The following is a 13416-nucleotide window of genomic DNA, read 5'->3' on the forward strand; positions in this document are numbered from 1 at the left end:
CAGAGCTTTTAAGAATCTTGAGTCCAGTACTTTGCTGTCATTTCTGAGTAGTAACGTGTATGGAAAGGAAGTGCTAAGTGGGTTTGTTAGACATATGATCTCTTTAATGTATTTCTCAACTATCTGACAGTAACATGCACTATTTATCCACTTGCTGTAGGTGGAGACAGTACAAAATCATCAACGAATGCTTGAAATAGCAAGACAGCTTCGCTTAGAAAAAGAGAGAGAAGAATCTTTGGCTCAACAGAAACAAGAACAAAAAAGTCAGGTATTGCCATAAAAGTGTACCTCTTAAAATAAATAGTTTTTATATCTGTCTGGGGATTGTGTGTGTAAAGAAGTACATCAGGAACAAAACAGTGCTGCTTCTCCTAATAGCAGAAAATTAAATCCTGTGTAAAATACAAATACCTGTGTGCATCTTAAAGGAAGAGGCTTGATGCTGCAAGTTTTGAACGTCTCATTTGAGATATTTGGCTGCCTCAACTACTCCTGACATCATCATTTAGCAATCATAGGAAATGTTCCATGGCTTACTGTGGGAGCACCCAGAGAGAGGTCTTCATGTTTATGGTAGTGAGCAAATGTTTCCTTAGTTTGATTGTATCTCTGTGCACTTGCAATAAGATTGTGTGGTAACACAACAAGTAGCACAGCTTTTTGCTGTGGATCAGTGCAGGGAGAATATAATTTGTATTCAGGAGCAACTTGGGGTTTTGTCCCTGAGTCTCACAAAGGTAATGTCCTAGTAAGTACTAGAAGCAGCTGGTATCTGGATGTAGGGGTGGATTTCATTCCTAAGCTGTGTTGCATGTTCCCAAGCCAGCCTGCTCTATCATCTCAGTCAATTCTGTTGATTTCAAATAGAATATGAACTTTTGCTCCTTTTAAAGCAGTGTTAAATTCAGATGCCTATTATTACAGTCAACATACTGATTTGGAATCAATGTGAATCAGAAGGTTTTCAAGCCATTGGTCCTTTCTTGAGGGAGGTAACAAGAAAATACTGTGGTGTCCAGGTGATTCTGCTTCTTATCACACATTTCTCTAAGTAGCAGAAATACTGTTCACCTGGCTGCTGTTGTTTGGCAACAAGCTTTTCTGTGTGCTCTCTACTTGGCTCAGCAACAGAATAGTGGATTGCTGTGACAATTCAGCTGCCTTCCAAGAGATGCAGCACAAAGAGAATTTTCTACTGCAATCCTGACTAGCTTTTTTGCTGCTCTTTTAGTGTTCAAGCCACTTGAATGTTTGCTTGAAAACAGTTTAAGAAATTTGTGCCATAGAGAAAATACTACTTGGGAATACAATGCTTTTCTTAATTAACAGTAAAGAATAAGTAAATCCAGGCCAACTGTTGAAAATTGTTTTGGCATGTTTCCTTGTGAACCACAAGCTGGTAACTACCATTTTTTGTATTCAGGATTCTTTGTGATACTCTTTTGCTTTAGTTACTTGGAAATGCATTTCAAAGGAATGAGCTTATGCGTGTGCAATTTTCTCTCCAAAGTTATTCCATGCAGAGCAGAGACTGCAAAGAGCACAGCTCCAGCTGAAAGAGATGCATCATGCAGTAGTGGATTCAAAACCTGAAAGTAAGTAGTAATGTGTAACACCTGGGGGGTTTACACTTCTGTGAGAAATGAAATTAAAACTGCATGATTCTCAGTAACATGGGAGTGCCAGAAAGCACATGTGAACTAGAGAGAAACTAATGGAAGGTATAAATTCTAAAGGCAAATATGCCTTGCTATAAGAAGGCAGGGGGGTAGTCATAAGGAAGATGATGAGATACCTCAGTCTTGTTTTTTGAGGTCCACTTTGCTTAAAACCTTAAGCCAGTTACATACTGAAAACTAGTTATAATACTCTGCAAGAAAAAAAAAACCAAACAGCTGGAACTACAAGGATTGGAAAAAGCAGAAACCTCTTAGAAAAGGCAGAGTTTAGATACTGTGATGTTTTGTGTCTTTTGTATTTGCAATTGAGGATCAGGGAAATACCTCTTCATCTCAGTGAATGTACAAATACATTGAATATTAATATTTTATTTGTTTTTTTTTTTCATTGTAGACTTGATGTTGGTTGGTTGTTTTTTTTTTAATTACATTTAGTAAAACATTCATTTGGAGAGCTTTAAGGCCTGTTTCTTATTGTGGTGCAAGTTTCTGTTGTAGTTTTGCATGGTACCAAAAACAAACCCACTTCCTAATTAATCTTTTTATAGAGAATGAGTTTTGTGTGTATATATAATATATTTATAGATATACATAATAGACATTTATATATTAACATATAGATGTAATATATAGACCTATTTATAATATTTATGTAAAATAGTTTGTTCTCATGATATGACTGTAGGTGATTTAGATATGTTGATGTAGACTGCTGCTGCTCATTTTCAGTCCTATCTCAATCTGCAAATCACACTAACAAAGTAAATTATACTCCTTGTAGAGTAAGTTTTTGCTCATTGATCCACTATAAAAATAGTGGGTAGGAGGGAATTACAGAGAGCAGATAAATGCATAACTCACTGTCTCCAAAGTCTACAATTCTACAGCATCCATGTTTCTGAAGGAAATAGAACTAGGATTAATCTGAGTCTGGGTAGGGTTCAGTGTTTCTGCTGCATCTGACCTCAACTGGTTATCAGTAACGTATCACAGGATTGATAGAAGCTTTATGTGTTGTTTATGCTGTCATTGGGGATGATTTGTATGGAGAACTCTACTGTACTACTAAGGTATATGACTCAAAGTCTTTTTTCCCAGAGCCCTTGCACCGGCATGCTGAGTTGCTGTGGTTTAAAAAAAAACCCAAAAAACAAAAAAACCCCATTAGAATGCTTTTTATTATCTGAATAAATAATTTTCCAAATGTTAGCATCTACGTATTTAGATTTAAATTTAGTGAAGCAATTAATTGTCCTACTTTCTCAGATAGTTTAGTATTTCAGTTGCATCATGGATGCTTTGCCAGTTGTTTTGCGTTAGAGGATTTTTCTTAGTCAGCAGCGCATTGTGATGCCATTACTTTGTAACTTTGCTTTATTTTTTTTACAATGTTCATCAGCATTTGAGCCACAAATGAAAACTAAAAGAGTATCTGAACTATCTTCTTTACTCTAAGGGACCTGTGGTGAGTTCTGTAACAGTTCCATTTTTGCTGTGGCTGAGAGTTTATACAGCAAAGCTACGTCGACATTTCTATTTCAGTTCGTAGGGTATTTTTAAGGCCTGTGGAAACTTGGTGGTTTCAGTTCACAGAAGCAAAGGTAACGTAATAAAAAGTCAGTAAATGTCATTTGATCTCTGAGATGAAAATAAAGTGATCTTATTTATTACCCTCATCTTGAGCTTTACTTGCAGGAAAAAATAAAGTGTTTAGATGTTCTGAAGAAAAACTTGGAGTCATTATTTAAGAAAACTTCTGTTGAAATTTTGCCCGAACAAAGACTTTAGGACTTAGCTTTATAATTTAATTACTTTTCCCCTCAGTAGTTACAAGGACACTGCCTGTAGTAGCAATTACAGAATGCCAACTGTTGATTTCTCTTTTTTAATAATTAAAATTATGTGGCCGCAGCGTATTGAATAGGATTTCATTTCTTTTAAAAGCTTTATTGGTCTACAGTTAACACTATTTATTTTTTAAAAATTCCCTTTGGCTCCAATTCTGTATCTCAGCTGCCTACTCACATCAGTATGAGCTTGTACACGGATGATTCAAAGACTGTATGATAGCTGTGGATTTTTACTGCAAGTTCGGTGCTTCTCCTTACAATAATTTTCTTCTGTTTTTAATATTTAACCTGTTCTTACTTCCAAAGCAAGAGATACATTGATAAAAGCTGTTGTTAATAAGTAGATTTTTATGTGTTACGGGTACATGTTGCTTTGATTACTTCATCTGGTAATTAACTTGGGATGATGTTCTTTAAAGAAATGCAAAGTAATTCTTTAAGGAATGCAACCAACCCAAACTGATGAGTGTCGTTAACGTGCCGTTAGCATAAGTCTGCTTCAGCTATTCCAGAAAAATATAACTTATGGTTAATAGTTTATTTACTTTTAGAAATACAATGTGTTACTTAGAAGACCTTTTGTTGGACCATGAAGAACAGCTGATCATTGCCTGCAGACTACAATTGATAACACTGGTTTCCATAGTATGTGCCTTCCTTGTTTATGAACTTCAGTACTGCTCTGTACTTTGCTTAACTACAGAGAGGCAGTTGCTGCTGCTGTTGATAAGAATTTCTGATTTACAAAATATCTATTTCTGTTAGCATTTTTGACACTGAGCGCTGGTTTGAGTAACCTAACAGAGATTGTTATATTTTTGCCTTGAATATCTGCTGGCACAAACACAGACTGTGAATGCCAAGAAGTGATCTGAATTACTGAAATTCTTGATCTCTGTCCATTTGAATGGAACGTTATTGTTCAAATTATTGGCAGAAATAGTGAGAAATGGGTGCCTTGCTTTGATTGATTAATATTGATTAATGAATATTGATTAAAAGAATGGGTTAAGAGGGTTTCCAATGATAAACAGAAACATGCAGTTGGTACATTCCATTAAATTAATACGTAGTAGCATTTTAGACCAATGAGAACATCAGGGATACTTATAAGGAGGAATTATTTTGTACAGATGTTTATTTTATGGCATTCTGAACACTTAGTGAAAAATAGAAACTATTATTAAAATATCCTATTTGAATGAAAACACAAACTTCTTCTGTTGTTGTTTGTTTAAAACTTTTTGTTTGGCCACAGAACTATCTGTCTCTGAAATTCAAAGTTTAAATAATTTCCTCCAGTGCTGAAACCAGGTTACAGTTGTGGTAAAGGAAAATGACTTAGGAGGAGCTCAATAATAAAAATGTTTAAGGATGGAAATACAAGGCTGGCTGGTAAGACTGATAGTATAGCTATGGTTGAGTGTTTCAAGACCTTTGACTTTTTTACTTGCACCCCATTTTGAAGAACAAACAAGGCAAAGCAAAAATTCAATGTGATCTGTATTAAATTGATTAAAAGGACTTTACTGAAGACTTTAAAAAGGCAGCTAATTGGGGAATTTTCACTGATTGGACGTCTTTCTAATGGGGCATGCATAAATCAGCATTTGGCTCTTTTTTTCAGTTTTAGGTTAGTGCCATGAAAGAAAATAGCAAATGATCACTGATTAAATTGCCAGATGGAAAACAAGATTGGGGAATTGACTGGGTAATGAGGAGGACAGGCTATTGATTCAAAATGATCACTTGGCAAACCAAGACTGTGCCAACAATACATATTTGAAGGAAAAGCCAAATGTGGTGGCATATGGGAGTTGTTCCTAAGAAGTGATTCTGATAAAGGCTTGTGGGGTATGGTGTAAAAATGGTAGAACTGGAGCTCCTGGTGCCAAAGACTTGGTGCTATCCTTGCATTTATTTATGGAAGGAATGGAACAGAAGCATTGTTGCTCCTCTTTTTTTTTTTTTAGCTCTGATATTTCCATCATTGCAATGCCCCAACCACTGCCTGGAATTTGGGAAAGATACTGAGAAGTTAGATTTCAAAGAGCTGCAGTAATAATTATAACGTAGGAAGCGTACTGTACTGTAGAACACTTGGGAAGCTGTGTAGTTTTTCAGTGAGATATTGATAGATTTAATCATCATCTATTAATGTTTGCGTGTCCTAGAACTCTGCTTAACACAGGGAAATTGAAAGTGGTACCATTGGAAGCTGCAGGCTGAATCCCTTCAGTACTCATTTGTACAGGATGAATGCAAACAAGGAAGTGAGGTCTTTGATTAGCAAGCAAATGCCACGTGGAAGTCCTTTCCACACCTGCCTTTGTCATAGCCTTCCTGGGTAATACTAAACAAAGTGTTCCAAGTATTGGCAGGTAGCTTTATTTAATTAATGAATTAAATCAGTACTGCAGGTGTTTTTGATATGGAATGCCTAATGGGGAGCCCACAGAAGGAAAAGAAGTAGGAGCCTGAGCACAAAGTAGATCCAAGTTTATATCTATTAGAAGAATTATGCTGGGAAACCTGCTTCTTTCCTACATGACTGAGCAAGCACTAAGAAAGTCTTTCTCCCACCTCACTTTATGCAATAATTATAATAACAAAATTGAATGGAAAACATGAGGAATTGCTGTTAATAGCTCTTCACGTGTAAGGTTGGCAGAGCCTTGCCAAAATAGCCCTAGGGCACAGAGCCAGCCTTTCTGTGCAGCTTACGTATGTAGATTTTGTAACCATAAGTGAATGCTAAAACATTAAAAACAGGGCTTATATGTGTAATGGAAAACTTAAAGTATGCTTGCTTTTCTTTCCTCTGTCCTGGGAATTTGGAAAAAAAAAGTCACTGAGAAAAAAATCTTAAAAGAGCTGCTGTGTGTTTGTTTTTTAAGGTTCTGTTAAGCAGCAGAAATAGTTCTTAGGTAGTTACTTCTCTGTATGTTAAATCATACAGAAGAAAAAATATCTCCAGAAGTATTTAGGAAAGAACTGCATTAGTCATGAGGGATTTTGGCATCATCATGTCTTTCCCCATCAAGTTGTCAGGTTTTAACTCGCTTCATTGTGTGATGCAGAACCAGTTGGTGTTTGAAAGAAGTTGGTAATAGCTCTCAGGTTATCAGAGAAAGAAATCAAGATAGCAATCAAGTTTTTACCCAGTAAAGTCAATAGGTCCCTTCTGTTTTCGAAAGCAGTCATTCAGGCACGGATATTTCATGAGTTTAAGCTTTAAATCTGTAATATTTAGGCACGCTTTATAAGAAAGCTGGAGAAGGGTAAGAAATAAAGCATAAGTTATACATGTGGTTGTTTTATTTTATTTTATTTTTTCCATCTAAGAGGCAGGCTAGAAAAAAAATAGTTGATTAGAATATTAATATTAAATATCAGGATAACTTGATCGATATTGCTTTGATTTCCACACTGAAGTTCTTGGTTATAAATATCCTCTGGGGAGTTATGTTCCTAGTTCTGAGGTGATAATTCAGCTCATGGTGTATGTGGGAAGCTTTGCTGCATTTGCAGAGGTGGTAGATTTCTAGTGAGACATTAAAATGTAGTCCTTCCTGCACAGCTCGTCAGTGGGCTGAGGAAGACTGAAAGTCAGTTCTCCTGGAAGAAAGAGGTGGGTATTCCTGGGGGTAGATTGGTGTTCTCTCCCAGTAAGTTCCAATGCATTTCTGAGTCTAGCTGTAGTGCCCAGCACATAATGGCTATTGCACACATATAGCAAGTGCATTGCCTGTTCTGAAACCAATCTGAAGCTGTTTTGCACAAGATTAATAACCTTCCCACAAAGGGAAAAAGAGTTTATGGTAGTACTGTTTTTCATGAAATGAGATCAATGAAGTGGACAGCTGGAAAAGAGGAATTCCTTCTTGTTTTTAGTTTGGTTTGACTTTATTTTGTTAGGAGCACTGCTTTCCCTAGGGTCTATTCATTCTCATTCTTGAGGCTTTCTCAAGAGCTAAGTATGGCTCCTTTCTTCTCTGGCAGACAAACCAAGTACATTTCCTTTCGACCCAAGCTGAGAGCAGAGAGTGAGGAGGATCTGTCAGTACTGTGACTAGTCCTCTTGGTAAACAGATGCAGAATAATGGAGCCCCCTTTTCTGAGACTTGTATTTAACTTTGTTCTTTCTCCTTACATCAGTCAGTGATGTGGTCAGCAGTGATGAGGCTCTTTAGCCTCAAAGCCTAAAGCTGTGTTTTCAACTTGCATCCTTTCCTCTCTGTTTCAGCAAGATCAGCTCTGTTATTGTATCCCTGTACTCAAGCTTTCCTTTCTTTCTGCAGAGAAAGACAGAGATTTGGAATTTCTTGTTTTGCTTTGCACTTCATGGCAAAACAACAAACCCAACAACCAAGAAAAACAAACAAACAAAAGAACCAGAACAACAACAAACCAACAATACACCCCCAGTGAGTCGTCTTAAAAAGTACCCAGGGTACTTACCTTTAGTCATTTTGGTCATGAAAAAATTCAGAAATACCTCTTCCCACTCCAGTCTGATGTGCAACTTCCAAATTTTACCATAGCCCTTGGTACAGGTGTCTCAGAGGAGTAATTGCACTGAAGTATCTGTTGTCAGCAGACTGCTGTGTAATGTAATTTAAATAGCAATTTGGTTTTATTCTGTCACATTTTTCTAGCTCTGTATTGTTCTTATCTGTGTTTATAAATAAATTATTTGTAATGGAGGCTAAATTACTCTACCTAGCAAAAGCAAAGTCATTATAAGCATGTATCATGCAGTGTGAATCAGGCTCAATCATCAGGTAGGTGATTGCTTTTCTCAATAGAATTTTTGACATTACACAGCAATTTCTTTTTTTAAAAAATCTGTTTGTTTTCAATGTTCACAGTGTACTGAATTGAATGCTCAAGATTGAGTATTTGCTCTTAAAAGAAAAAATCATCTGTTACTTAAAGAGAGGCATTTTGTAATGTAGAAGACTCTTACAGTATGCATACATTTATTTCAGCTCATTGTAAGGCCTTCTTTAGATACAAAATTAGAACAAAGAGGTTTTATTTTAAGGGAGAGTTTCCAAGGATATAACAGACCTTACAGGAGGCTGGCCAAATTAAGATCTTTGTTCTATTTCGAGACACAGACAAAGGATTCACACTGAGATAATTTGTCTGTAGACGATGTAATTCACATGAAACTATGACCTGTGAAATCTATGGGGTAGAATCTCTCCAATGCTCCAGCCAGGGATGTTCTAAGGGATCCAAGCTTCAGAGGAGCCCTGAGCGAGGCAGCACAGCTCTGACGTGCTGTGCTGTCCCTCACTGATCAGGCATAAGACACCAAATTCTAGCCATCAACTTTTCAGTTTCAAAAGAACATAACTCACTACAGAAAATAGTAACACGACGCAATGACGCAGTGTCTTGATGTGCCTAAGACATGCACAGTGCTAATGGTTCTCTTTGTCAATGCTGTGTGTTGAGTTTTTGTATCTGATTCATCTGGACTTTGATCTGTGGAAAGATTTTACTTGTTTTATTGACTAAAAGAATACAGTGAGGAGTTAACAGATACGTGTTGGAGATACAGGTGGGTAGCAAGTGTAATGCAACTTGTTTTGTTTAACATCCAGATTAAAAAGCTAGATCAGGTAACTACTTGTTAATTTGAGTTTTGAGAGGAAGATTCAAGCATTGTGCTGTTTTTATTGTAATCTGTCACTGAACGCTTCATTGTGTTGAGAAAATTGAACTTAATTATCCTCTACATTACTTTCTTCATGGACATGCATTGATTTAATTTGTTCTTAAGGCTTAATGAAGAAACTGGAAGAGGAGATAAACTTCAATTCATACCTCGCTACTGAAAAAATACCTAAGGAGCTTGAAAGTAAGAAGAAATCAGTGTATTTCTTACAAAAGGCAATTGCAGAGCCAGCTATGGGTCAATCAGATCTCAATGTACTTGAAAGCAAGGTAAGTTGACCAAAGTGGCACTTAATTCGTGTTTCATAGCATGCTCTAGAGTTTGTGCATATTGCACTTCTCCTGTGCCTACTTTGCATCCTCGAGACAAGGTTTAATTCCCAAAGGAACACCTCTTCAGTTGTAAAAGATGTGTTACTCACTAAATGCAAGCTCTTAGATAAGTAAAAAAAGAAAAAAACAAAACCACAAAACCCGCTGTATCCTTAAATGCTATTTAGAAAATTGAGTTGGCAATTTGCTGTTGTGTGAGCAAAGATATTAGTTCAGCATTAAAGGTTTGATTTTTCTTCTCTTTAGTTTTAGCTTGTTTTAAACTTTCACTGATATCAAGGGAGTTTACACCAATATAAGAAGAGTGCTTATGACATGGTGAACAAAGCTTTGTCTGAAATACTCAGCTTTCTAAGTATGCAGCTGTTACTCAGAGTAACGTTGGGGTAATGTCCTGCTCTGTACCTGCACTTTGTTTTGACTTCATTAGATTTTAGCATATATTTACACTGCTTGCTTATCAGCAGTCATCTAGTTAGCAGAGAATTAAAGGAAGGTTGCTAGGGCTGTGGTTTCCATGGCTGATGAGAGTCCCAGTGTAGCATTAAGTCAGAAAAGAGGTAGCTGGAATCAGTGTGCTGGTGTAGGTGTTTGTTTCCAGATGCAGTGGGCTTTAAAGTTTCAGCTGGAGTGAAGACTGACAATCTGAACCTGTGGACAACCAGGTGCATTTTGTGGCAGCAGAAGGAGGGTACCACACAGCTGCAGTGTGATGGCTGTGACTCTTAGAAGCATTGGTAAAACTTGGTATCACCTGCTTTTTATCTGCTGCTCTTTAGAATTCTAAGTGAAAATAAATGTTTGTTACAATGTGACAGTGTGCCTTTCTCAATATATATGACAACATCAACCTTTTTCTGTCTGTATGTACCAAGTCACTGATTCTTTTATTCTTTTTTCTGTCCATGTATACCACTTTACTTCATTTTCAGGGCAAATGTCACGCTCCTGCCTTATCATTAAGGCACAGAACTGGAAATCAAAAACCCAGCCTCTTCCTGGCCAGTACTGAGTAACTCATTGAGTTTTTTGTTCTTTTCTTTCCTCTAGTTTGAAAACAGAGTTAGCAATATTTCCTCGTTAGCTGGGCTGTTAGTCTGGTTGTAAAGCATTTAGTTCTTGGAGAAGACAAAGAAATAAAGTTCTGTTTCCTCTGTTTTTCGGCTCTGTTTTGCAGATAAATGAAGTAAATGTACAAATAAATCAACTTATTGAGAAAAGAATGATGAAGTATGAGCCAGTTGATAGTAAACTTTCCATGTATCGCCAACAGGTAGGAAAAAACAAAACATTTTGAGAAGAATCAGTGGAGCAATTTCAGTCACTGTTGCATGTAGACTTTTTTTCTTTAACTTATTAAAGCAAGAATCTGTAGAAATAGATGATAACGTGAGACAAAACCTAAACAAATGGCGTGCTTAAGGCTTAGTCAAACAATTGCTTCCAGTCATGCCAGTGAGTTCCTCAGTTGCTGTCTGAGGTGTTGCCTGTCAGCTGCATCACAGGAACCCTGGAAGAATCACTTGGGAAGAGCTATTTTAGTAAATCTCCAGCTGTGGACAGAATCTTACAAGGCAGCACGTGTGCTGGATGCAGAGCTTGCTTTCAGTCATAGCACTTGCTTGTGTTTGACCACATGCTACTTTTCCTTTTACATCTGTTAAGAATGCATTCTTTGATTTTTCTCTCTGTATTTTTTTCATCCTGAAGCTATTAAAAAGTTCCTCTGTAAAATAAGCTGTGTGGTCTAGCCTTCATAAATTCAAAAGTTATAAAATGGGTTTCTGAAATCAGAGACTTTTACAGCTTACGCAGAAACATATGTGGTTTCTTTTCCAGCTGACCTGTATAGCTGCTGATTTTATTCAAGATTTCCATAATGATATTTATGGTGATGGCTTAAAAAATAAAAAGGCGTAGGTAAAATATATCAGTGGTAGGAAAAAATGGTGATAAAATGTATGCTGCAGTTCAATCACATATAAAATATGTGAAATATGCCTGGTACATAATGGGCTGATACCCAAGACCAGTTGGCTGGTGATATAACTGTGCTCAGTGGAGGAGCTTGGGGAGTTCAGACTGCTGCTGTGAGTTGAAGGCATACAGTGGTCTTTGCTTTGTTCTTCTTCTTTGTATACGGCACTACAGTTTATCACTGCAGATATCTGATGGAGCAAAGAGCTGAGCTGACCCCAGCTGAATTCTGTTGGATGATTTTAAAAATAACGCTGCTCCTCTAAACGTAGTGAGAGAAACCCATTCTGTTTTGCTTTATTTTTACTGAAGTTTTTCCTTTCATATTAAGTAACCAACAACACATCTAAATTCAGGTGCATACATATACATTCCTGTGTTATGTAAAAATATACTTTGGCAAGATAAAAATGCTTTCTTTTTCTGAACTAATGTATGCTTATGTTTCTTAGTCTCTTAACTTTAATAGATGTAGGTACTAGTAAATATTCTGCCTGGTAAAACATTATTTTTTAAATGCTTTTTCTTCTAGACTAAAAAAAACAATAGCGGAATAGTCTATAATTACAATATTTCTGTACTTTTCTGCTTTGTTCATTGTCTTTTAGCTATTTGCCAAGATTTAGAGGCTGGGTTCTGCTTAGTATAACATATTTCTGTAGGCTGGAGTAGGTTGGAGTTATAAAAATCTGTATTATGACATTTGTGAAATCTTGGATGTCTTTCCAGTTAAACCATGTTGATGTGTCTTATATATGCACAAAAAGGGACTAAGTAGATTAAATGGAGCCCCCCAAGTGCATGCCTGTTCTTCAGTGACAATGAAAAAGGAGGTGAAGAAACATATATGTAAAATGCATCAGCAAGGATCTGAGGAGCAAAGGGACATGACTGAAATCAGCCATACTGAAGGAAGCTCGGAATTGGCAATCAGCTTTAAAGAAGCTGTGGTTTAATCAACTGTGTAGTTGTGTAATCTGTCTTTTTCTTTGCAAAGATACGTGCTCACAATACCCAGTGAAAATGAGTTTCCTACAGTTGAGATGTGATTTCAGTGGTGCCACACCTGAAGTTTTCATGCTTTTATTTTATTAATGATTAAACATTAATAAAATGTTTAAGCAATAAAATATAAGTATATTATAAAAATATGGATATAATATGAAATATATTAATAAATTTTTACTTTGCATGTCCATGTATATTTCTGATGTTCATTCAGGCATCTATAATTTCCCGGAAGAAGGAAGCCAAGGCAGAAGAACTTCAGGCTGCTAAAGAAGAGATGTCTAGCACAGAAAAGCAGATGATACAGAAGACGAATCAGGCCCATGAGTTAGATGGCTCTGAAGTTCTGAAGGGGGATGAGGTACGTCACGTAACAGTGCGTATAAGAAAGACTGATATTTTTTTTGTTAACTTGGAGTTTCCTTTTACCTTCTCGTTGTAATAGCTGCTTCTGCAGTATCTTATCCATTATTATAACGTGGTGTCAAAGTACGTGGCCTCAGCATTGCAACAGGCCGAGTTCTGCTTTTCCTACCCATGTTAAATTAAAATCAAATGACCAACAATGTATTTGAAGGTGTTTTTGAAGTGCAGATAGTACAATGTTGTCCAGTGCTTTCAAATGCTTTCCAGTATTTAACAGAACTTTTAAAAATACTTGGTTTGCATCTACATTCAAATTATTAATTTATTCACGTCATTAAATTATTCACATTCAGCCTTGTAGGTTGCAAAGCTATGAGGACTTACTGTCAGGCTGTTCTAATGTTCCAGAGCTTTGAGTCAAAATAATGTCAATATAATCTCAGTGGTATGATGATAAATAACTTCAACCAACTATAAAAGTCAACAAGACTAATGGGGGGGCTTAGGACTTC

At 36.6% G+C, this 13416-nt stretch overlaps 1 protein-coding gene across 1 annotated transcript in view; it reads left to right on the plus strand.

The window, feature by feature from the left end:
- IFT81 (intraflagellar transport 81) overlaps positions 1-13416 on the plus strand; it is a 45840-nt gene that overhangs the window by 6431 nt on the left and 25993 nt on the right. The window contains exons 6-10 of the mRNA XM_042865599.1: positions 161-271; positions 1514-1598; positions 9327-9490; positions 10731-10826; positions 12753-12899. Of these exons, the coding sequence (XP_042721533.1) occupies positions 161-271; positions 1514-1598; positions 9327-9490; positions 10731-10826; positions 12753-12899 (603 nt within the window). The remainder of the gene's footprint in view (positions 1-160; positions 272-1513; positions 1599-9326; positions 9491-10730; positions 10827-12752; positions 12900-13416) is intronic.

This window comes from Lagopus leucura, unplaced genomic scaffold (genome assembly GCF_019238085.1).
Source record: "Lagopus leucura isolate 7727_CA_CO unplaced genomic scaffold, USGS_WTPT01 Super-Scaffold_806, whole genome shotgun sequence".
In the NCBI taxonomy this organism is placed as follows: domain Eukaryota; kingdom Metazoa; phylum Chordata; class Aves; order Galliformes; family Phasianidae; genus Lagopus; species Lagopus leucura.